Consider the following 23,517-nt stretch of genomic DNA (forward strand, 5'->3'; position numbering starts at 1 on the left):
GCTGGGGGCGGTGGGTGGTCTGCACCTTGTAGGGTGTGGGTGAGTTGTAGTTGTCGGGAAACTCCCAGCTGAGCAGAACGGACGTCTTCATGATCATCTTCACCTTGAAGTTCTTGGGTGAGACTGTGCCGGGCAGCGGCCGAGTGGGAGAGAGAAGAGAGGCCCCGTGAGTGCGGGCGGGAGGGCGGGGTGGGCCGGTGGGGTGGGGTGGGGGGGCGGCCCAGGCGCTCCCTGTCATCCGCTGTGCCTGTGCCCACAGCCTTACTGCCTGGCCCTGCCTGGCCCTGTCCCAAGTCCCTGCCGGGGAGGGGGGAGACGGCGCTGCTGCAGAGAGAAGACGGAGCAGGAGGGGGAGAGGGAGGGTGCGGGGGGAGGGGGTCGGTGGGGGCGGCGGTGCCACCTAGGCACGTCCCACCTTTGCCAACGCCGGAGCCTCGGGGTCCGGACTCGCCTCGAGTGTCCACAAGGAAGCAGAAAAGTGATCACTTACCTGGGTGGGGGAGAGGGAGGGGGCTGGGGTGGGGGTGGGCACGAGGCCCGGTCCGGCTCTGGTGCGGGGATCGCCGCGCGCCTACCTTGGTCCCGCAGGAACGTCCGGTAGCGGACGGGGGGGCTGTAGGGGCCGGGGCCCTGGCGCGTGTGGGCCCGCACTTGGAGGTCATACGCCGTGTCGGGCTTGAGGCCCCGCAGCGTGAGCACGTTCTCGGCGCCCGGCTCGGCCGCGGCCGGCAGCTCAGTCTCTCGGGCGGGGCCCAGGGCTCCGGCCTCCCGCACGGCCACCGTGTACTTGATTATGGTCCCGCTGCGCTCGGCGGGCACGGGCGGCAGCCAGCGGAGCAAGACAGTGCCCGTGGAGGCGTTCCCAGCTGCCTCGAGGATCTGTGGGTGGCCGCGGGGAGTGTCCTCGGGGATGCTCAGGACCTCGGCCGCCTCCTCGCCCAGGCCTCCTCGGCTCCGGGCCGCCAGCCGAAACACATATGTGGCCCCCTTATGCACACCCAACGCCGTATAGTGGTCCTCAGTGGGTGGGAACTCCAGCGTGGCCAGGGGCGAGTCCTCACGGCCGAACTGCAGGCGGTAGCCCAGCACCTGGTCCTCGGCGGTGCCGGCTGGGGGCTCCCAGTGTGCCAGCAGGCTGCCCTCGGGGGTCTGCTGCACCGACAGGGTGGGGCGGCCCAGCACTGCAGGGACGGGGAGACAGGGGGCATGTCAGGGCCATGTGGCCCGTCAGAGTCAGGAAGTCTAGAAGTCATGAAGCAAGGGGCAGGGCTGCAAGTTTTAAAAGGGGTCTCAGGGAGGCCCCACTCTGTTCCAGGCAAGGGAACGGCCTATGCAAAGGCCCTGCGGTGGCACTGAGCTGGGTTAAGTGGAAAGAACAGTGAGGCGGCCGGGGGCTCAGAACCCAACGAAGGAAAACGTCTCCAGATGCCAGAGCAGGCCCGCGTATGTTTACCTCTTCTCGTTCAAAAGTCACTCAGCTCCTGCCTCACTGATGTGCCCCCTGCCTCCCGCCAGCATATGATTAAATACTCATGGGACACAGGAACGTTTCAAAACCTTGCCCTTGCCCCATGGTTCTCACGGTCTCGGTAATAATCAATGTGCCAAGGTTCTCGTAAGTCTGGCAGGAGAGAAGGTCTACAAATAAAACCAGTCTTCTCCTCCTGCAGGACTTATCAGGACCTTTCAGACAGAACATGCAGTGGGTCTGCTTGACAAACACAGCTGTAATGCAAGATCCCTGACAGAAGACGAACAATCAGGGGAGGCTTCTTGAAGGAGGTAATGCGTATGCTGGATACCGCAGGATAGAGACTAGGCAGATGGAGGGAACAGCATGGACACGGACCGGCGGCGGCATGGGGAGGGGCTGTGTCCAGCTGGCCAGCAATGTCGGGCTCTGTGGGCTGAGGGAGGGGCCCTGGCGAAGGGGTGGGTGCAGGATGTGAGGTGGAGGGCCTGGAGCCTAGCATTCCTGAAACACAACAAACTGTTGCCTACGCCACACCTTGGCCTGGGCTGTGCCATCTGCCCACAACCTCCTCCCCTTACATTTTCACGGCAACCTCACCTTCTCCTCCTCAACGTTGGCTGGAGGAAAAAAAATAGTCCCTTGGGAGTGATGGTAGGGGCCTGGTGGGGCCAGAAAGGGAAACTGAGGCAGTGCCGCTAAGAGAAGAGGTTTCACGGTGCAGTGTGGGTGATGGCACACGACCTCCGCACAACCTACCCAGGGTGATCAGAGTTGTGATGAGGGAAGGCGGGGGCGAGGGGGGGCACCAGGATGCCCACAGGGAGCACTGGACCGAGACTGTGGGCAGGGGGCAGGCCGGGGAAGGGTCTCCAGGCGGAAGGAACAGCCCTGGTGAAGCCGGAATGGGACAGCGGCCTGGCTGTGGTTCCCACCCGGCTGCAGCTAAGCAGGCGGGGAAGCCAGTGAGGAGGAGAAGGTGGGGCTGGCCGGCCTCCTGAGTTGCCCCCGTGTCTCTGCTCTCACTGGCTCGCTGCCCAGTGCTCTCTCCCTGCGTGAGCTCAAGAACACCATGGGGTGCTCTAGGGGGCAACAGGGCCATGGTGGGGGTTGGAGGGCTCTCTCACCTGCTCCCTTGGTCACAACCACCTTGGGTTTGCTGCGAGCACCGTCGCCTTTCATGGTGTAGGCGGCTACGGTGATGGAGTAGGCGGTCTCTGGCTGCAGGTTTGTGATGACCATCTCCTGCGGGCAGGGGTGGCGGTCAGCCGCGCCACCGGGCTTGAGACCGGCCCTGCCCACCCCCCTTTCCGGGCTGGGGTCAAGCAAGGCGGATGTGGGGCCTAGTCTGCGGGTGGAGGCGTGCATCCGAGCTCATGCACAGACCCCAACACACAGCACGTCCATGCGAAATTGGGCACACGCAGCCTGATACCCCAACATCTTCCACCGGGACCAGCGCTCTCCCCACCGCCTTTGCCCCCAGGCTGTCCTCCCTGCACCAGCCACAAGAGGGCGCCTATGAGCACCACAGTCATGACCTGCCCTCCTAAGCCCATAGCCCTCCAGGGCTCCCACCTCCCATAGGGGTAAAAGCCCAAATCCTTCACTGCCTGTCCCGGCCTCCTCCCACTCCCCCCCACTCCCCCCCACTCCCCCCCAGTCCCCCTGCTCCAGCCACTGGGCGTCCTCACTCCTCCGGGATGCCAGGCTTGCGCCCACCCTAGGGCCTTTGCCTGGGCTGTGCCCGCTGCCTCCACGACACCCACTCGTGCGCTGGAGAGGCACCATCAGGCCACGAGAGCCAATTGTTACATTCTCAGGAATTTTGTAAGCCCGAATTAAACACAGCCATTATCAGAAAGTAACTTATGTACACGTACATAAGAACAAAAGTAGTGAATACTCAAAACCCACCCTCTCCTTGTCTTACTACATTTCGCTACCATCAAGGCCCTCGGGGTGATTCTGTCTCGTGTCTGCAGCAGGAAGCTACAGGTGATAAGCTACAGATCGGGACTGCCCACCCCCCAAGCCCAGAGAGTGCCATCAGTAAATCTTTGCAACCCCTCTAGACCCTGCCCCAACCGGAGCCATCACTAGACACAGACAGTTGACCTTGGACAACGTGGGGATAGGAGTGCTGACCCCCGTGCAGCATAAAATCTGCATGGCACTTCTGACTGCCCCCCGACCCCCACCCCCTGAATTCAGCTACTATTACCTTCCTGTTGCGCAGAAGCCTTATAGATAAATGTAACTGACGAAAACATCATTTGCGCATTATACGTATCAGATACCGTATTCTTACGCTAAAGCAGCTAAAGGACAAAGAGGAGGTCACACTGTACTGTGTTTCTCAAAAACAAACTGGCCGGTAAGTGGACCTCCGCAGCTCAAACCCGTTGTGTCCAAGGGCCAAGTGTATTTGTGTCTTGTTGCAGTGGGCCGTCCTCTCCCACACTGGACTGGGACCCCCAGGAGGGCGGGCTCAGGTCTGTCCTGGTCACTGCTCGGGAAATTATGGCTTGTCCTGCAAACGTTCGAGCTGCCGCCTGACCTTGCACACATACCCTCACAGTCATACGTGTGTCCACGTCCCCACGCATGCACACCCACAAACACGGTCCAGCATGCCTGGGTGTAGGGGGCGGGTGGCCCCAGGTCAGGTGCATGTGGAGGGGGACAGGGATGGATGAAGAGAGGGTCTCCCGCCCCTGGGCCTCACATTCATCCCTCCCAGGGTCTTGGTGGATGGGAGGGGCTGAGGTGGAGGCCTTGGAGGGGACTCACCCCTCCTTGGAGGGGACTCACCCCTCGGCCGGCCTAGGGGTAGGGAAGAGGCAAAGCCTCTGGGCGTGGCGGGGGGGCGGCTGGTGTCAATTTAACATGAGACCTGGGGCTTTCAGAAGACTGTGTCCTGCGGGCCTCTCCCCTCCCCACCCTGCCGGGGCCCACTGACCCTCTCACCACCCAAGGGCCGCAATGAAGCAGATGCTTTGGCCAGATAGAGAAACCCGGAGGTCAGAGAAGGCTGAGCCAGGTGACAAAAGAGTCTGGCTGGGTTGGAAACTGGCCCCCACTTTGGATCTGCCAGCCCTAGGTCCAGCAGGGGAGGCGGTGGGCTGCAGGGGTGAGGCAGGGCTGCAGAAAAAGCTTGAGCAAAGGTGTGGCGGTGAAAAACCACGGCAGGAGCAAGGCTGGGCGCTGTGCAGGAGGGGCACTGTGTGAGTCCGGTGGGTCTAGGGGCCATCCAGGTAAGAGGGCTAACGTATACCCTGAGTCCAGGACCCCAGTAGGGCTCCTAGGGCCATCTGCCTGATTGAAAATTGAGGCTACACACTCCACATTACCAGTAGGCATCTGGGGCCCAGGGGAGAAGATCCTCTTACAAAAGACGTGCAAGGGGAGTGTGTGGGGGGGTGGGGTGTCACATCACTGCACGGCCCGCGGGAGAACACTGCAATGGCTGGGCAGGGGTGCTACTTACATATTCGGCTGTGTCGTCCGTCTCCCACTGAGCGTGGGAGGAGGCGGCAGGGGAGAGAGGAGGAGGTGAGCAGGTGGCCAAAGAGAGAGAAGCAGGGAGAAGGCAGGAGCGCAGGGTCTGGGGGCCGCCCCGCCCACCCAGGCCCCGCCCACCCGAGCCCCGCCCCAGAGCCCCGCCCACCTGGGCATCAGCCAGCATGATGTCCTTGATGCGCGGTGGCCCGCGGGCCTCGGCGCCCTCCATGCGTACGTAGTGGACCTGGTAGCCGCGGATCTGGCCGTGCTGCCGGCCGGGCGCGGGCGAGCGCCACAGCACGCGGATGGCCGTGGCGTTGAGCGCCTCCGCCTCCACCTTCCGCGGCGGCGCGCTGGGCACTGGCGGGGGCAGGGGAGGGGCGGGCAGGGCCGTTACTGGGGCGCCTGGCCCTGCCCTGGGGCAGCACTGCTGCCGGATGCCAGGGTGCCAAGTGGCTGCTGGTTAACTTGGTCTGAGCGCTCACCACCAGCTGGGAGGGCATCCCTCCTTCACGGCTCCCACAGCCCGGAGGTGGGGTGGGGAGGGGGCCCAATGGTGTGCCCCACTTACAGATGGGCCACTGAGGTCCCCCAGAGCCTAAGACATCTGCCCAGGGCCACATGACAGAGTGAGCCCTGCACGCCCCGTTCCTCGGTCGTTACCCACCTGCCTCCATCCTAACAGCGTCCCTTCTGGGCAGGGGCTCTTACTCCAATTTTATAGATGGGGAAACTGGGACCCATAAGTCCGGCCCTTGACCGCAGCGTTAGTAAGAAGCAAAGGCCGGGCTGGAACCCAGGCTGTCCAGCTGCAGGCTCCCATGCACCCCAGTACGCAGCCAGCCCCAAGGATCACGGTCCTTCCTATCCAGCCACACCCCGTGGTGTGGCAGAAACAACCAACCCGTCCATCTCTTCCCCCGCTCTTCCCACCTAATGGCACGGCTGCCGACCGGACCTTTCTGGCCATGGCTCGGAAGCCCGGCCGGGTTCCCAACACCAAGGACCTGCAGCTTTATTGGAGAAGCTGCCTGCTTGCACTTCTCCCCACGCCTCAGCTTCTACCAGTGGACCCCAGACCGGAGCCTCCTCTCACTTTGCAGTCAAAACGTTCTGGCTGGAAAGTCAGCCACGGCACTCGAGAGCCTCACACTGCAGAAAACCGGCCATTGCTAGAAATCAGGCTCTGTGCCCCAGAAACTGTAACCATCCGCACCCTAGAAGCTGTTAACCAGCCTACCTACTTGCCAGATAGGACGGCTCGGACCGAGGACGCTCCAGATCCCGGCTTATCCCAGGAGTCTAAAAGCTAGGTTTCTGGGGTTACGGACGCTAAGTCTGTCGCAAGTGCTGCTGGCCGTTCCCCACACTGTTTCTGTAACTTTCCACCATCGGACCAAAAAAAACAATACAGGTCTGTCCGCTTAACCTCCCAGGCACAAGGCTCGGGAGGAAATACCACCCGGAGGGTCTAGAACGGAGCGTTCCAGGATCAAGGAGCCTAGATGCCGTGGGGAGGCTGCTTGCTTCTGGTCTCGCCCTCAAGACTGTGCCTTCTACCTTTGGACCACCAGCCAGCCCCGTTCTGCAGAGCCCGAAGGTGCCGAGGCGCGGGACGGGCTGGGGCCTGCGGGGGTCCCCGGCCGGTGCTTACCGTCCTCGTCGGTGCGGATGACCACGGGCGAGCTCTCGGGCCCTGGTCCCACCTCTGTGTGAGCGACAGTCGTGATGCGGTACTCGGTCCACTTGTCCAGCGCCTCCAGCAGGATCTGAGTGGTGGTCGGGGGGATGCCGTTCACCTCCTTGGGCTGTGGATCCTCGGAGCCCAGCGGTCGGTAGTGGACGCTATAGCTCACCAGGGCCCCGTTGTGCGTTTCCGGCGGCGGTGGGCGCCAACTTACCAAAATGGCCGTGGAGCGCGTGCTGACACATTTAACGTCTTGAGGGGGGGCGGACGGTTCTATTGGAGGGGGGGGGGAGAACGTGGGGGCGGGGAGGGGAGGCGGGATGGGCGGGGAGGGGGCGGGGAAACAAAAGATGGGAAAGAGAAAATAAAACAGAAGATGATAACAAACAAAACAGAACCAAACCAAAGGGAAGTCGAACCCAAAAGAAGCGGGTGTCAACCAAAGGTGAGATGGACAGGTGGGCATGGGGGCCGGGAGGGCTGGCCAAGAACACGGGCTCGGCGCCAGGGGCTGCACCTGCCCGGCACGCAGGGGAGTCCTGGGGAACAGCAGGAACATCCCCCTTCAGGAGAGCTATCGTGGGCTCGGCACGGTGCTAGGGGCGTCACGGACTAACGGAAGAAGCATCCGTTTGCTGAACCCCTACTATGTATGTGCCAAGCACCACGCCAGGTAATTACATGAAAAGCCCCATCTATCAGGCACCTACTGTGTGCTAGGCATGGCACTGAGCTTTATAGGATAACAGTAAATGCATTTATTTGCTGAACACCTACTGTGTGCCAGGGGAGTAGGGCTGCCAGGGTAAAAGCAGCAAAAGTCCCATTTATTGGGCACCTACTGTGTGTCAGACACAGTGTCAGAGCTTTACAGGTTGACAGCAAAAGCATCTGTGTACTCAACACCTGTTCTCTCAGGGGTCCTGGAGGCTACCCCGTGGCTTACTTCAGCTAGGACCACCCTCTCAGGCTCACCTGGGAGAAAAAATAATGTCCACGTCTTGAGCACCTACTGTGTGCCAAGGTCTTTACAGATCATTGTTCTTCCAGCACCACACCATGGCCATCACAGATTAATGGCCAAGTCTTATTTATTGAGGACCTACTATGGGCTGGGCATCGCTAGCCCTTCGAAGAGAAAAACACCAGTTGCCATTTACACAGAACCTTTCCACACTAGGCACTTTATCAGCGAACAGCAGTAGTCCCCACGGAATGAGGACCTACTACGTGCCAGGCCTTACTGAAAAAAGCCCCTACGTAATAAACACCTACCATGTGCTAGGCCCTGTGCTAAGGGCCTTGTAGCACATTAATAGTCCCCACTTCTTAAGCACCTACTGTGTGCCGAGGACTGTGCTAAGGGCCTTCTATGTAAACGGTAACAGTTTTCACTTCTTGGGCACCTACTATTTGCACACGCAGGGCCAAAGGCTTTGCAGATGACAACATCATGTTCTGAGCAAAACCTGTGTATATGAAACCACGCTAGGCCCCCTCAGACGGACAACGGCTCTTATCTGAGCACCTACTATGTGCCTAAAGCCAGGCCAACCTCCTTCAAGAAAGCACCACCTACAGAGCACTTACTGTATACCAGCTGTTCTATCAAGGGCTTCACAGAACAGCCGCAGCCCCCGTGTTCCGGGCACCAGGAAGCTTCTTATAAACAACTGATGGCTTCCGTTCATCGTGTGCCAATTACGTGCTCAGAATTAAAAGAGCATTTATGAAGCACCTACTGTGTGCCAGGCAGTGTGCTAAGTGCTTTGTTAAATAGCAGCGATAGCTCACACACATAAAGCACCTACTGTGTGTATTCGGGGCTTTATGAAAATAACATTAAGCCCCCATCTGCTCCGCACCTACTAGGAGACTGTATTAAAGCCATTCACCCTGTGCACACCCCATAACCTAGCCCTTTACACTCAGCATGTGTCCCCTCATGGTACGTCATTTAATTCTTAAGATGCATAAATGGCCAGAACTATCACCCCTCCAGCCTCACTCCACATTACCCGCGGGGAAATCAATTTCAAAGCCCAGCTGCCTGGTCTTCTATGATCATTGCTTGTAGACCTACTGGTCTACTGGTCTACTGTGTACCAAACCCCACCTACCCTGGGTGCTTTTTGCACATCACCTTCCACTTCACAGAGGAAGAAAACGGAGACCAGAAACAGCAAAGCTGCCTTGCCAAGGGCATGGGACTAGAGCCAGGATTTGAACCCAAGCTCAGCTGTTGTCCAGAGGCCGTCTTGATTTGAGAATGGGGACTTAGACCTCAGCCTCGGTCCAGCTGAGAACGGCTGGAGCCATGTGACTTCAACTGCCCGTGGCTCCTGAATTTTTCTTGCCTGCAGGGAGGCCCAGGGAGGCCACTGGCTTTGCTTCAAGGCAAGCCACACAGAACACATGTGGCCTATGTCACACATAGTGCCTATGTCAAGGCAGACAGAACCCCTACTACCATGGCAGCCCATTTGTTCAGTGAGCACATGTCTAGAGAGTACTTGTACGTGCATACTGCCTGCCAGGGCCACCAGAGGAGAAACAGAGGGTCCTATTCTATCAGAGACCTCAGACTACCAGACACCTCAGAGGCCTCTCCAATGGCTTACTTCAACTAGAATGACCCTCCGGCCTCACTTAAAGTGAAATGCCGACATCCCCTCCTCTGATACCAGACAAGTGGGGCCCTCTCTCCCATTTCTTGACCAGCCACCCCAACCAAAAGTGCCTGGGGGAATCAGGCAGGAGTGGGAAAACCAACCAAAGAATGTGCCGGAAGGAATGGATTCGCTGAGAAAGGGGGAGAAAAAATAAAATCAAAACCATAATAAAATAAGAAACAACGGTGATGGTGATGATGATGAGAAAAACCATAATAAAAGAAAGAAAGACGCCTTCCAGAAAACTCCCAGTCTGGTTACCTACCTTCCACTCTTCAACTGCTAACTTAAAAGACTTTCTTACGAGGGAGGGAGTGGCTGAGTGTTGAGCTATAAGGCCAGACCGAGCTCTGGGTGGGTCTCTGGACGCAAGCGGGCCCAAGCCCTGCTCCGGCCCCCAGCGTGGGTACGCTGCAGTTCCAGACTGGCGCCGACGAGGCGGGAAGGTGAGACGGTGTGGGGAGACCCACGGCTGAGTGGTCTGGCCTCCACCTACCCTTGAGTTCAGCCTAAGAAGCCCGCCGTCCCCAGGGGGATACGCCTGGCCCTGAGTCTTGCTGCCAGTTCTCTCGGGCCCCACCCGTCCTGGGATGAGAAGTGGGGAGTACCTTCTCCCCCACTCCCTGTCCTGGGCCGCCCCGGAGGTTCACGTGGCTGGGCCAAAGCCGCTTTCTTGACGACCGTGGAGGCCGCCTCCTTCACAATCCGGCCCAACCTGCATGACATCTTGGGGAGGTGGGGGAGGGTGACAGACCCACGGACAGGCACTGGGGGCCCACCCTGCCAGCTTCCCCACTTCTGGGCAGGCGTGGCTCTTGGCCATGGTGTAGAAAGCTTGCGGAGTGTGGGGGGGGCGTCTTGATTTGGGCTCTGGAGTCCGTGTGGCCTAGAGCTACTAGGGCACAGGCTGGTGGTGGGGGGCACGCAGGGTGAGCCGTTTTTGTGAACCTGCTTGAGACCAGCGTGTACTCACCTTCGCGGCACTTGTGCCCATCTCTCTCACGTGGCCGCCCGAGCCACAGGACACCCTCACTGATCGCCTCACGCACAAACACGCCCAGACGCCGGGGAGCTGCAGAGCGCTCCGCTTGGCACAGGGGAGTAGGGAGGAGGGAAGGGGACTGGGGGTGGCAGAGGTGCTGTGTCTCCGAGGCCCCTGATCCCAGCGGCTCAGACCCCCAGGCCCAAGCTGCCGTCACTCGCAACTGACCCGTGCCCCCCCGTGTGCACACACCGGGGGGGGGGGGGAATGTGAAGGTCTGAACACCAAGGCTGCTTCCGGAACAAGGCCTGCGCTGTGACTGACTGAGAAGGGGGAGGGGAGGCGGGGAGGGCCACGGCAGTGGAGGCCACACTGGGCTAGGCTGAGCGCAGAAGAGGGGCAGAGGGAGGAGGGGAGGCAGGGAGACAGCGGGGTCAGCGGCCTGCCTCGGCCCTGAGCGCAGAGCAGGCAAGCAGGGCAGCGTCGGGGGCCACCATGCGGCCCGGAGCCAGCTGCCGGCTGCAGTGTTCTGGCCAAAAGGTGACTTATCTGTGACAGGGAGGCAGGGTTGGCACAGCAAAGAGCTCCAGGGACTCGAGAGCCTGTCCTGGGACCTGCACCCCCTCCCCTCCTGCTCCTGCGCCTGGCAATGGCGGACCAGGGGGCCAAGCCACCTGGGGAGGCGGCGGGTCTCTGTACACCCATGAGGTCTGGGAATGACCGCGTGTGAGCTGGGACAGCCCCGAGGAGCCCTCCCGAGGCCTAGGAGTGGGCACAGCGTGGCTGTTCCATGAGCCCCAGATATAGGGCAGTAGGGGGGTGGGGGCGGGGAGGAGAGAGAAGGTGCCGTCCACACCTGGCCCCGACGTAGGGGGCGCACCTCGGCCCCCCCAGGGCTCTACGCCCTGGGAGCCCGGGTGGGGGGAGGCGGGGCCTGCGGGAACCCCCAGCGCAGCGTGGGCGGGCACGTCGGAGGCCGGGCGCCCCCCACCCGCGGCGGCGCGGCCAGGGTCAGGGTGCGCCGGGGCCCCCCCGCAGGGAAGGGCGGGGTCCGCGAGACACCTACTGGACTGCAGTGTGCGCTGCCGCACCACCGAGGTGAAGGCGCCCAGGCCCTGCACAGAGCGGGCCGCCAGGCGGAAGGCGTACTCCGTGTTGGGCTTGAGGTCGTCCACCACGAAGGCCGTGGCCGGGTCGAAGGTCCTCCCCACCTGGGGGCGGGGCGGGGCGATGGAGACAGGCAGAGGCAGAGACAGACCCACGGACAGAGACAGACAGATGGTGAAAGAGACACAACAAGAGCAGGAGAGACAAACGGAGACACGGAGACAGAGACAGCGAGAAAGGGCCGGAGACACGGGACGGATGGAGAGATGCGCAGTCCGCCGCAGGCCGGGCAGGGGGAAGAGAGACATCCGGGCACCGAGTCAGCAAGTCCGGAGGGCTGCCGCCCGGCCCCCTCCAGCCCTGCCCCCCCCCCACCCGCACCCCTGTACCGTGTTCTCCCCCAGCCCCCGGCCCCGTACCTCTCTGCCGTGGTCGCCCTCCCGGAACAGGAGCTCGTACTTAATGATGCTCTCCTGCCGCGGGGGGCTCCACGAGAGCCCGATGCTCGTCTCCGACTTGGCCTCGGCCCTGAAGTTCATGGGCTGGCCTGGTACTGTGGGGGAGGGGAGAGGAGGAGAAATGGGGATTGCCGCGGAGAGGTCCCCTCCTGGGGCGCCCAACGTGCCAGGGGTCCCCAGAGCCCCAGGAAGCTCAGCAACTGCCGTGAAGGCGAGGCTGCTCGTTCCCGAATGTTCTCCACTGTGCTTCTCTTCTTTGCCCCGGGGACCCACCGCAACTCCCCCATGCTCTCTGCTTCCCCCAAACTGAACGACAGAGAGACTGCAGGGGTGATGTCTCAAAACACGGAGTCCCCGTCCTGCGTGTCCTCTAGCAGCACAATTCTGACCCTTTCGCCCTTTATTTTGAGCAGCTGCTGAGCCTTCTCGGCTTTGAGGTTCTGAAGCCTGAGCCGGACCAGAAAAGAAGGGAAACCCACAAAGAGCCGGGGCCCCACGCACCTAAATGCCCAACCCTCCAACCCTGCCCCTCGACCTGATCAGCCAGGTGGCCAGCCCACTGCCTTTGGGCGGACACCCTTTCCCTTTATAATTTCAAAGCAGGTGGCATCCGTCTCTCGGATGGGAACAGAGTAGGGTCTCTCAACCTCAGACACAGCCGCCAGGACCCGTCTGCACGTCCCACCGTAGCCCTGTGGCCTTGCCAAATCCAGTTTCCCAAGAGAAGACAGAAATGGGAGACTTTGGGACAACTTCCTGCGTCCGAAACGCTAGCAGGAAAGTATTTCAAAGCATCCATGCAGGATGAAAAACCCACCTTGGGGCCTGTAGGCAAGATGAGCCCGCTGGAGGCTCGGAGGTACCTGACTGTCCGCCCCCGCCCCGCCCCTGCCCCGCCCCCTCCTCTCTGTTTCCACCACCGGATTCCTGCTGTCCGCCCCTGCCACGGGCACCTCACCTCCCTGCTGTGTCTTGACCTGGATGGGGTCCGAGAGGGGCCCGTCACCCACAGAGGTAAAGGCCAGCACGCGCACGGTGTACGTCTCGTCCTCCAGCAGGCTGCCCACGGTGGTCAGCAGGCTGTCGTCCACGTTGTGTTTCTGCCAGTTGCCTACGGGGTGCTCGGGCTCCATGGTGTAGTAGATGCGATAACCCCGGATCAGGCCATTGGGCTCCACGGGCTCTTCCCACTGGATGATCATGGTGGTGGCACTGAGCATGCGGGCCTGCACGTTCCGGGGGGCGCTCGCTGGGGCCTGTTCGCCTGTGCGGGTGACCACCGACTCACTGGGGGGCCCCTGGCCGATGGAGTTGACAGCGGACACCCAGATCTCGTACTCCGAGTTGGGGCTCAGGCCACCAATGCTGTAACGCGTCGTGGTGATGTCCTCCTTGATCTGGTAGGGCCCGTCTTGGCTCTTGGATTTATATTCGATGACGTAGTAGGACACCGGGTCTGGGTTGCCGGAGTCCCATGTGATGGTGATGCTGGTGGCTGTGTTCTCGGTCACCACGGGAGTCCCCGGGGCCTTGGGGAGAGCTGCGGGTGGGAAGCACGGTCACACGTCAGGGACGCGGGCTGCAGACCCCGAAGGCCGGGTGACTTTCAGCCAAACAACCAACCTCGCTGCACCTTGACTTCCTCGGCAGTGACCACAGGCCTCATGACCTGCCCATCCGATCTCCCATAGCGGGGTTTGGTGAACTCTGGCCCGAGGACAGGGCTTGGCAAACTCTGCCACAAAGGGCCCCACAGTAACTATTTTCAGCTTTGTAGACCAGGGAGTCTTTTGTTGAGACTATTCAGCTCTGCCCCTGTGGCCCCAAAGCTGCCATAGACAAGACACAGGTGAATGGGTGTGACTGTGTGCCAATAAAACTTTATTTATAAAAACAAGTGAAGGGCCAGATGCAGTCTGCAGGCTATCTGTTTGCTGCCCCTGTTCTAAAGCTAGAAGAATATTTGGGTCACCTCCCTCTGAATTTCACCATGAACCCGAGACACCAGGAGAACCTACAGACCTCCAGCCCAGCCCCACCTCTCTGAGTCAGCACAGTCCATTTCCTTCCCTTAGAAGCATTCTCCATCTTCTCTGGCTTGTTCCTACTCAACTCTAGATCTTTCTCTGACCAACTTTCCTGGGAGCTGAGACCTTTACTCTAGGGGTCTGAACAGTGCCACGGGATCCCCGTCACAAGCCCAGGGAGGCTCCATCACATCTGCCTGGCTACGTGGCCGTCTCCCACACTGGACTCTACGCTCAGCAGAACGAGACCGTGCCTCGCTCCAAAGGGCTGGGCCCAGAAAAACACCCAACCAACAAATATCTGTTCACGAGACAACGGTCCCCTCCACAGCCACGAATGACCACGCGGGAACTCAGAGCTTTCCCACCTGTTCCGCCCAACCCCACGGGCCCCACTTACATTTCACTGTGATCTGAGCCACGGCCTCAATGACGCCCAGGCTGGACATGGCCACGCACGTGTAGTTGGCGGAGTCCTTGACGTCCGTGAGCTCCAGCACGTTCCGACCCACGGGCATGTCGTCCTCGGGTGTCAGGTCTTCGGCCCCCTGCATCCACTTGACGTACGGCATGGGTGAGCCCACGGCCACGCAGGTGATGTTCACGTTGCCACCTGGCATGATCTCGTGGCTCATGGGCAAGATGGAGAATCGTGGAGCCACGCGACGGACTGGGGGTGGGCGGCGGCGGGGAGGGGGGAGGGGTGTAGGGGGGGGTCGGGGAGACAGGATGCAGAGAGGACAAAGAAAGAGAACAGGAAGGAAGAAAGAAAGAAAGGAAGGAAAGAAAGAACAAAAGGAAAAAAAAAGTGGAAAACAATTTAAATATAAACAGGGCTGTTTCCTTCCCCCCAGCTGAAATTTTTTTTCTTCCAAATGAAAAGGAAACAAAAAAACCAAATTAAAAAATCAAATTCCAACACAAAGAAACCAAAACTTCAAAGGAAGGTACTTCACAAACAATATATAGAGAGATATATCGATATATAATAAAAAGAGACATGAAGCATTATTTCATAGCAACAGGGTTTCAGAGACCAGAGTGGCTGGTCACAGCACAGTTACGAACACAAAAATTTATCAGCTGTTTCTCATCTTTGCTGACAGACGTGGCCTCGGGGAGCAGCCCCTCCGCCCGCTCTCCCAAGTGGGGAGCTTCGGAAGATTCTGGCTGCCAGTGTCTGGGGTGGGGGGCGCTGGGGGGGGGGTGCTCTGGGGAAGCTGGACGGGGAGCATCCCGGAATCCGACGGCGCCGGGAGGCAGAGGGGGCCGGGACCTCGGCCCCCCAACCTTGTCCCCTCTGGGGACTCAGGGGGCCCTGCCCACTTCCCGGGGGCCCTCGAGGAAAAGATGAGAAACTCTAATGAAATTTTTGTGGTTTTGGGGTTTAGAAACCCTTCTAAAAGCTTCTGTCGGATCTGACAAGTTTCCATTGATAGATGCAGCTCTCAGAATCACAAACAGCATGCAAGAGTGGTTGGTTGAGAAAGAGAGCGAGGCAGAAGGAGGGAGAGAGAGAGAGAGAGAGAGAGGGAGGGAGAGAGAGAGAGGTAATGCAAGGGAAGAGGCCTGGGTTTCAGGAGCCTTCAGTGCGCCCTCGTGGGAGCCAGAGAAGAGAGAGGAGCCACAGGAGAGACAGAACAGGAAGACAGGCCCAGAGAGAGGAGGGAGCAGAGACAGAGGAGGAGGGAGGAGGGGCCCACTTCAGTGCTGCATATTAATTCTAGCGGATGTGACCCAATGTGACACATCACATTGTCACATCACAGCCCTGGCAGAATCATAAATAGGATATCAATTAATAATAACAATAATAATAATAATAATAATAAAACGAGGGAATGAGCTTGAACGTTGAGAAAACAGGGACATGTTCTGTGCGTTTCTCAGCGGGGAAGCGGGTGCAGCCTTCTGTCCCAATCTCGCAGACCGTGAAGGCGGCAGGAGGCATTTCGGGGGCTCCCTTTTCGGAAGCTGGATGGGTTTCGGGGTCGGGGGAAGGGGCGGACGCTAACGGCACCTGAACTCCCACAAGGCACGGCTGCCCACTGATGTTTAACTGCAGCAGGAGGGAATTGGGGGGACCTAGTAGATCCTTTGAGCCCGAAAGAGGGTGTCCCTGGCTAAAACCTTGGGGGCCATGAGAAGTCACGTGGGTGGGTCCCCAGCTTTGGGCGGGTCGGGGAGTCTTGTCTCGAACTACAGAGATGAGACTGGAGATTGAACAAGGCTCAAGAGGGCCACAAAATGGCTTGTGGCACCCTGACCTGCCTCGGATTCCACACGGTATGGGTTGGGGGGGGCGTGGCTGTCGGGGGTCTGGCTTGCCTTACAGAGTGGGGGCTCCAGGGGTCAAAGAGAAGCAGCCTGGCTCCTGAGCTAGAAATCCCAACCCCTGCTCCCTGAATCCGGATGGCTGGAGGCAAAGAGGAGGGGGCAGGACCGTGGGGGTTGGGGGGCGCAGGGCAAAGCAGCGGCAGCCCTTCGGAAAAGGAAGCCCCACGAAAAGTCCAGTGTCACGTTGGAGACGGGATGGAGGAAGTGGAAGGTATCGCTGAAGGGGAGGAGTGGGGGTGCGGGGTGGGGGAGACAGAGGGGCCATGCAGACAGACTGGGGGTGAGGGGCAGGGCACCGGGATGGGGGGCGGCTCTCTGGCAGGGCTGGGTGGAGGGTGGGGGGAGTTGGGGGAGAATGGGGTCTGGCCAGCCAGCGGACACGGTCCAGGCCAGCCGCCGGCATCCACAGCGAGGCAGGAGTGGGATGCCCGACGCTGCGTTGTCATGGAAACAGAACACGATGGGGATGAGCGTGGGGGAGCTAATTAATCAAGGACAGAAAACGGCATCGACGTCCAAAACAAAACCAGGAGGAACAAATGAAAAAACAAAGTGGAAAAAAAGAGGAAAAATCCGAAAAAAAAAAAAACAAACCCCAACCAAACAAAAACCCCCTCTGTAACTCAACACCCAAAAGCAAAAAAAGGGGAAAAAAACCAAAAAAACAAAAACAAAAAAAAACGAAAAAAACCAAAACAAAACAAGAAGACATGGAATGTGTGGGGCTGAAAATCGGGGTCTGAAAGGGAGGAGGGCTGTGACTTCCCCAGGGAGGTGCCCCCCCGCCCACGGCAGAACACAGGGTCCAGCCTCCTTGCCCAGCACTCCAGAACCCAGGCTGCGGGTTCGAGGTGGCCATGGAGGGGAGATCCTCAAAGAAGAACCTTCGGGACAAACCAGCCCAGTCCTCGTCTCAGACAAGCTGAGCACACAGCCCGGCAATTCTTCCCAACCTCAGAGTCTCACAGAAAACCTCTCCAGGCAGAGGTGGGTGAGCTGATGTAGTTGAATAAGCCCGATGGGCCTTGGGGAGGTCCTTCGGGTGCCTCGATTTCTTCATCTGTGAAATGGAGCTAACTGGAGACATGCTCAGAAGGCCATTAAGTCAACTGAGGAAAAGCCCAGCACACAGAAGGTACTCAGCCTGGGCATGGGGCCAGCAACATTTCCTTCTGGCCTTCCAGGGTTGGGCAGAGAGGGAAGATCAGCTAGATTCTCTACCTTAAGGGAGTCTGGGATGAATTCGTTAAAAAGGAAGCAGAATTCCTGTAGACTCCCCATGTCTCTTTATCCCTTCCGACGTGGTGTGGCAGGAATCTCTAGTGCCCATTTCGTGGATGAGGCAGGGGAGGCTCAGAGAAGTGATAGAGCCGGCTGGCAGACACCAAGAAACTGGTGGGGCCAGAGCTCAAAGCCAGGACTGCCCGGTCCCTGAGTCTTCTCTCGCCATGGCAAGTAGCAAGAATTATAGCCAAGTGTCTCTTCTTGGCACCTGGCTCTTGCAAATTCATGTGTCTTTACCTTCTGGGGACAGCAAAGAGTGCAAAAGTACCCCATCATCTATATATAACTATCAACTGAATAATAACCAGGGACCACCAGTTGAATACTATCCAGCGGTCATTACAACAAATGTCCAGAAGCCATTAGTAAGATACTCAGACAGAAAGGGATTATTGGAATATCAAAAAGAGTAAGGGCTAGCTTTAGGATTTGAAGGTTAACGATGAGCCAAATTTATCCCCGTGTAATAAGGCTCAACATCTTGGCCCACAGATCCCAGTCACATCTGAACTTATCTTAAAATATCTGGAATATACCTCTAGCTTTTTTCAGAAGCAGGGACAAGCATCTATCTTGAACACATAAAAGACCTGAGGTATAGGATTGCTAATTCTAAGTCTACTAAATGTGGAAGGGCATTTATCAACAACCGTCATTTTAGTGCTCACAATCCTGAACATGGCCAGCAGCCACCAGTTAAATGGATCTGTCAATAGGATGTAAAAGCTGACAAACTCTGCCTACGGCTTTCTCATTCACCTTATTTGCTTTGAAGGGTAGACTGTAGGAGGAGGGCTGGTTTGCCACAAGTTTGGGGGGATCACGTCCATCGGCACTAGGTGGCTCAGAACCCCCTTGGGGGTTGTATTAAGCCTCCGGGCAACCTTCCAGGCAGCAAGGGTGGGTGGCTGACCGCTGTGTTCTGCCCAGTTTGGTGCTGACACCCACCCACGACATCTTTCCACCCCTGGCTGCAAGCTTGAGGTGCGGGTTAGAAAGTAAGGTGGGCACAGAGCCCACAGGACGGAGTGGCCCCACGGGACCCCCGCCCCCAATTACCGACCTGAATGGAGGGTCCAGGCAGGTTATAAGGGGACCACACCAGCCTTGGTCCTCAGCACGCTCCAGCTGGCTCTCGTTTCCAGCTCTTCTCGTCACCGAGTAGCCGGGGGTCCCAGCGGGGAGGACCCGCATGGGTGAGGGGGTCAGGAGGGTGGGCGGTGGGGGGGTGGCAGGTTGGGGGGGGGCGGGTCGCTTCAAACCCCGATTCACATGGAAAAACAACTCAAAAACCGTCAAAGCAACCGGGAGACGACCCCTCCCCCAGGCAGGAAGAGGCAGAAACTCAAAAACCAAAGGGGGTGGGGTTCGGGGGAGACAGGTTGGGGAGGGTGAGGGAAAACTCAAAAGTGAGGTGGTCTGGTGGAAGCACTAGGTAGGGAACCCGACAGTGTCAGACATCTCAACGATTCGGCAAGCCGCAGCTCCAGGGAGGGAGGGGGAGCTCTGCCTGGCATTTTGGGGTGAGGGGAGTTGCGGGTACCCCTCCAAACCCCAAAATGAGGATGCGGGTTGGGGGGGGGGAGATGCCAAGAAGTTCCGCAGCCCCCACAGGCTCACCGAAGCTTAGATTACACCGGTCCTGGGAAGGGAGGGGGTCCGGGCCTGATTCCGAAGCCCGGTTCTCAGCCCCTCTGTCGAACCCCAGCCTGTGGCCCGGGGGGCGGGGCGGGGGGGCGAGTACAGCCCCATGGCCTGCCTTGGGCATCTTCCTGCTCCTGCCCCCTTTCCGCCATCCTGCCGCCTCCTCCCTCCCACGGCCAGCTCCCTCCGCCGTCAAGATAGCGTGCAAGGCCTGGAGGGACCTGGCTGGAGCCGGGCCCACGGGCTGACCAGCAGCCTCGGCAAGCTGTTCGCATTTTTAGCTGGACGTTTTGCTACCACTGTCGACACTGATTTTATTTTCCTTTTTTTTGGTACCCTCTCCCTTGCCCCACTTTTTTGGGGGGGAGGGTTCTAGCAGAAGAATGGGATTGACATCTCGCCAATTGAATGACTTTCTCACGCCCCCCTCCCCTTCACTGCGGCCGCCAGAGACGTGGGGCTTTCCAAATGACAAGGTGTAATCTAATGTTCCCCTCACTCCCCCCCAGAACACAGGAAAGAGCAATGCAAAGGGTGTGAGGCAGGCAGCAGGCGAGAGGGTCTAGAGCTCAGTGTTCCTGCAGAACGCCCCCTCCCGGCCGCCCCACCCTGGAGCCCCCTCTCCCCTTGGGATGACGGCGGGATGAGGAGAAGGGCTGGGTCCTATCAGGGTCCTGTCCGGGGTCTTGGGGGCGGGCAGGGGGAGGCGCGGCCAGGCGTGATCAGCAGGAACTGGGGAGCTCACCAACATACCCCAGTGCAAGCCTTTCTGGAGCTACGGGAGGCGGGGGGGGGGGGGGGGGGGCGTGGCCGGAAGTCAGGAAAACACCTAGAGGTCCTACCCACCCGTCTGCCATGGCTCCGGGGCCAGAGGTTTAATTTTCAAAACCACCTGTCCTGGGGTGTCTGGGTGGCTCAGTTGTTAAGCGTCTGCTTTCGGCTCAGGTCATGATCCCAAGGTGCTGGGATCGAGGCCCCACATCGGGCTCCCTGCTCAGCGGGGAGCCTGTTTCTCCCTGTCCCTCTGCCTGCTGCTCTGCCTACTTGTGCTCTCTCTCTCTCTCTCTCTCTCTCTGTCAAATAAATAAATAAATAAAATCTTAAAAAAAAAAAAAAGGACGGGTCACAGAGAGAGCTCCGGGGACTACCCGGAAATTGGGGCAGGCTAAACCCACTGGGCATTCAGTCTGGTTCCTGGGCTCAGAAGTCAAGACCTGTCACTGAAATGTCCCAGCCCCACCTGACCTCCTCCCAAATCCTAAAGGTATCCTGAGTCCCTGGAAGGCGGACCGCTCTTCCCCATGCCCCCAGCTCGCTGCAAGTTCTCCAGGCCGGCTCTCACGCCGTCAGGCTCACCAGTTAACTGGGTCCCGTGCGCCATGGTTCAACGACGCTACGTCGCTAGACCAAGGGGTAAAGACACCACCTTTGGCCACTAAAGTGAGATCCTAAAGCTTTACAATGTTGAAGAGACAAACAAGAAAATTAACAGCCAGGGAGAATGAAAGTGCACCCCCTTCCCACCTTGTCAAAAGCCTGAGCTGCATCTTCCCCAGGGGAGTTCTGGAAGTAGAATGAAAAATGGGGCTCGGTTTGGACATCGTGGTGGGCCTTTGCATCACAGAGATCCGTTTCCAGAGGGGAAGGGCCCCATCTGAACATCCTGCCCCTGGAACCAGCCAGCAGGATCAGCAGAAGTGAAGCTGGGTGACGGGGAGTTAGAGTTCAGCTGGGGGCAGGGACTCCCGGCAGCCCCCACTGCGGCTCAGGCTGCCCTAGCAACTATGCAAACGCTTGTAGCTTTCAGGGCGGAACAGGGCAGGTGGCCCCCCTCTTCCGGCAGGGCTGGTGCTTCTTAACAAGGTAGCTCAGCACCTGAACTGGGCCTGGTTTTTTTTTTTTCTTTTTTTTTTGGCCTCTTGGACTCTCTGGCCACCGAACTCTCTGGCAGAGTGACAGGGGGCTCTTGGATGGCCACTGATCTCACAGAAATTGGGTTGGAACCAGGAGAAAATGAAGTCACAGTATGGGTTCAGAAAAAAGCACCAGCAAAAAATGAGATCTGAGCACATGAATTCGCTTCGGCCCTACAATTCTTTTCAGAGCGGTTTGCCGTAGCCGTCTTACTCCAACAGCGGATCTGCAAGGTACAGCATGGGCCAGATGAAGTCCCCAAAGGAGGGAAGGGACTGCTTGACCTCTTCCCCTCTCTGCTCTCCAATAATCCCAGCAGCGATCTGTTAGGCGTCGTGCACTACACAGGGCACTTGAGCGTTAATTAGCTCAACAGAATCCTCCCAACTCCCCTATGAGCTAGTGCAGGGATGACCCTTCTTGAGCAGATGAGAAAACGGGACCCCGAGGTATCTGGTGTCTAGCCCAAGGTCACACGGTCCAGGGAGGGGCAGAGGCGGGGTCTGAATCCAGGCGGGCCAGAGCCCAAGACCCTCGGTAAGCTCTCAGCTCTAATTCTCTGGGACCAAGCTTTGCCGGAGGGGCTCAGAGACCCTCTCCTCTATTTTTTGGAGCTCTTCTGTGGGCTGGCCTGGCAGCTCTCATCCTGGGTTCAAAAGGAGACAGGAGAAATCAATCTCTTCTTACTGCATCTAAGTCCTCTTGCCCTGGACTCCCCAGTAAGTGGGAGAGATTAGGGAAGGAAGGTGAACAACAAGAGGGTCCCGGGAAACGGTGGCCCCAGTAGCCTGGCCTCGTCTCTCAACTCTCACCTATGTTGGTTAGTCAGCTGAGGGGTCAGGGGCTAGAAGTTTAAATTTTTTTTCTTTTTTTAATTTGGGGTTGGAGTGGTTATGCTCGAGGGCTCGCCTTTCTTCAGGGAGGGAGAAGATGGGAGTCAGCATCTCCGAATCTCCAAAGGTTTGCAGGACAGAGATGCTCTGGTAGGGGTGAGGAAGGGAGGGTGGAGACAGAGAGAGACAGAGAGAGGGAGAGAAAGAGAGAGTGAAAGCGAGGGAGAGGCAGGCAGTTGGAGAGCTGGGGAGGCAGAGAGAGAAGGGGGAGAGGCTAGGTCCAAAGTTCCCCTGGGTTTTCTCCAGAATTCCACAGTTCTGATGCTCGGGTACTCAGAAAGTGACCGCGCTGTGTTGCTGGACAAGACTCCCGTGATTGGGGCCGAAGCCCGTGAGGAGGTGGAGGGAGCGGCCAACGTCGCCTGCGAGGCGAAGGCATAGCACTGACGGCGGGATAACAGCCTGTGCCTTTCTCCCGAAGTTGGTCATGCTACATTTCCTGACAGATGGTTCTGGGTTTGTGCCCACGCCAGCTGCCATCTTGAGTGCGGCCGATGAGCCAAGCATGCATTGTTATGAGAGGATGACCCAATGTCAGGCAGCCACTTCCCATGTCTGGACTGCCGCTCTGGTGAACAGGGACTCGAAACGCTGGTTGCCCACTTAGCTGCGCTTCAAAGGCCTGTTTTCTGGGTCGTTTGGGAGAGAGGGAGGCAATCTCAAGCCGAGGCGGAAAGGCGGGAACGTGTCTGCTTCAGCCCCCTTCCAACATGGCTACCCTGGGAGGCTGAGGTGTCGGCTCTGGGGCAAAGGGGCCTGGCCAGCGAGGCCGGGCAAATGGGGCTGCTCTCCCCACACACCCCACCATCTGTCTACGTCACCTGCCTTGTGCCCTTGAGCCCAGGCGGTCACTTTCTGCCCCAGCATCCCAGCTGTGGGACCCCTACCGCCCCCCCCCCCCGGATGGTAGCTGGGACAGGAACACTGGCTTTTAAGTCACAATGCGTTTGGAGAACAACCACAGAACAGCTCAGCCCAAGGAACGGAAACCAAATAGCACGTAAACACGAGACAGAACCAAAGACGAAACGCTCTGGGGGAGAAGGGGACCAGGGTGAACGGGGATGGGAGGGGGAAAAAAAACGAACGGATCGGTTTTTCCCCCCCAAAAACAAAACAAAACAAAACAAAAAACCAAAAAGAATCGTAATAATAATTAAATGAAAGAAAGAAATACGAAGGAAACCAAAGGAGAAAAACGGAACAGGAGACGAGAAAACACTCCAACAGAAGGCGCTGGGAATTCACCAAACCAAACCGACAAGAGTGGCATGCAGAGAAATTGTTACATTCTCCCGGCATGCATCAGGCCCAAGTTACCATGACGACGAGGAGTGCAAAAAACTTAGCAACAACATTACCAACGGATGCATAGAGGCGACCACAATGCAAGCATCGCATGTGTGCGGCCGGCCCTAGGCCGGGCTGGGCGCGGCTGAAATTTTCGTGTCTTTCTGGGTTTTTGCTCTCGCTTGGCGGTTTTTTGTTTTGTTTTGTTTTGTTTTGTCCGCTTCGTGCTTACTACTCGTATTCCGTC

General features: G+C 58.5%; 1 protein-coding gene across 13 annotated transcripts in view; it reads right to left on the minus strand.

Annotated features, from left to right (window-relative positions):
• PTPRS (protein tyrosine phosphatase receptor type S) overlaps positions 1-23,517 on the minus strand; it is a 93,775-nt gene that overhangs the window by 14,593 nt on the left and 55,665 nt on the right. For 6 of the 13 annotated variants that reach the window (XM_059159586.1, XM_059159579.1, XM_059159576.1 and 3 more), the window contains 10 exons: positions 14,309-14,578; positions 12,840-13,421; positions 11,843-11,976; positions 11,383-11,527; positions 6,630-6,935; positions 5,142-5,335; positions 4,962-4,988; positions 2,599-2,716; positions 576-1,181; positions 26-123 (listed from right to left, as the gene is read on the minus strand). In XM_059159586.1, coding sequence (XP_059015569.1) covers positions 26-123; positions 576-1,181; positions 2,599-2,716; positions 4,962-4,988; positions 5,142-5,335; positions 6,630-6,935; positions 11,383-11,527; positions 11,843-11,976; positions 12,840-13,421; positions 14,309-14,578 — 2,480 coding nt within the window. The remainder of the gene's footprint in view (positions 1-25; positions 124-575; positions 1,182-2,598; positions 2,717-4,961; positions 4,989-5,141; positions 5,336-6,629; positions 6,936-11,382; positions 11,528-11,842; positions 11,977-12,839; positions 13,422-14,308; positions 14,579-23,517) is intronic. The other 7 variants (XM_059159583.1, XM_059159582.1, XM_059159585.1 and 4 more) reach the window with 2 other exon arrangements.

The sequence above is a fragment of the Mustela lutreola genome, chromosome 2 (assembly GCF_030435805.1).
Source record: "Mustela lutreola isolate mMusLut2 chromosome 2, mMusLut2.pri, whole genome shotgun sequence".
NCBI lineage: Eukaryota > Metazoa > Chordata > Mammalia > Carnivora > Mustelidae > Mustela > Mustela lutreola.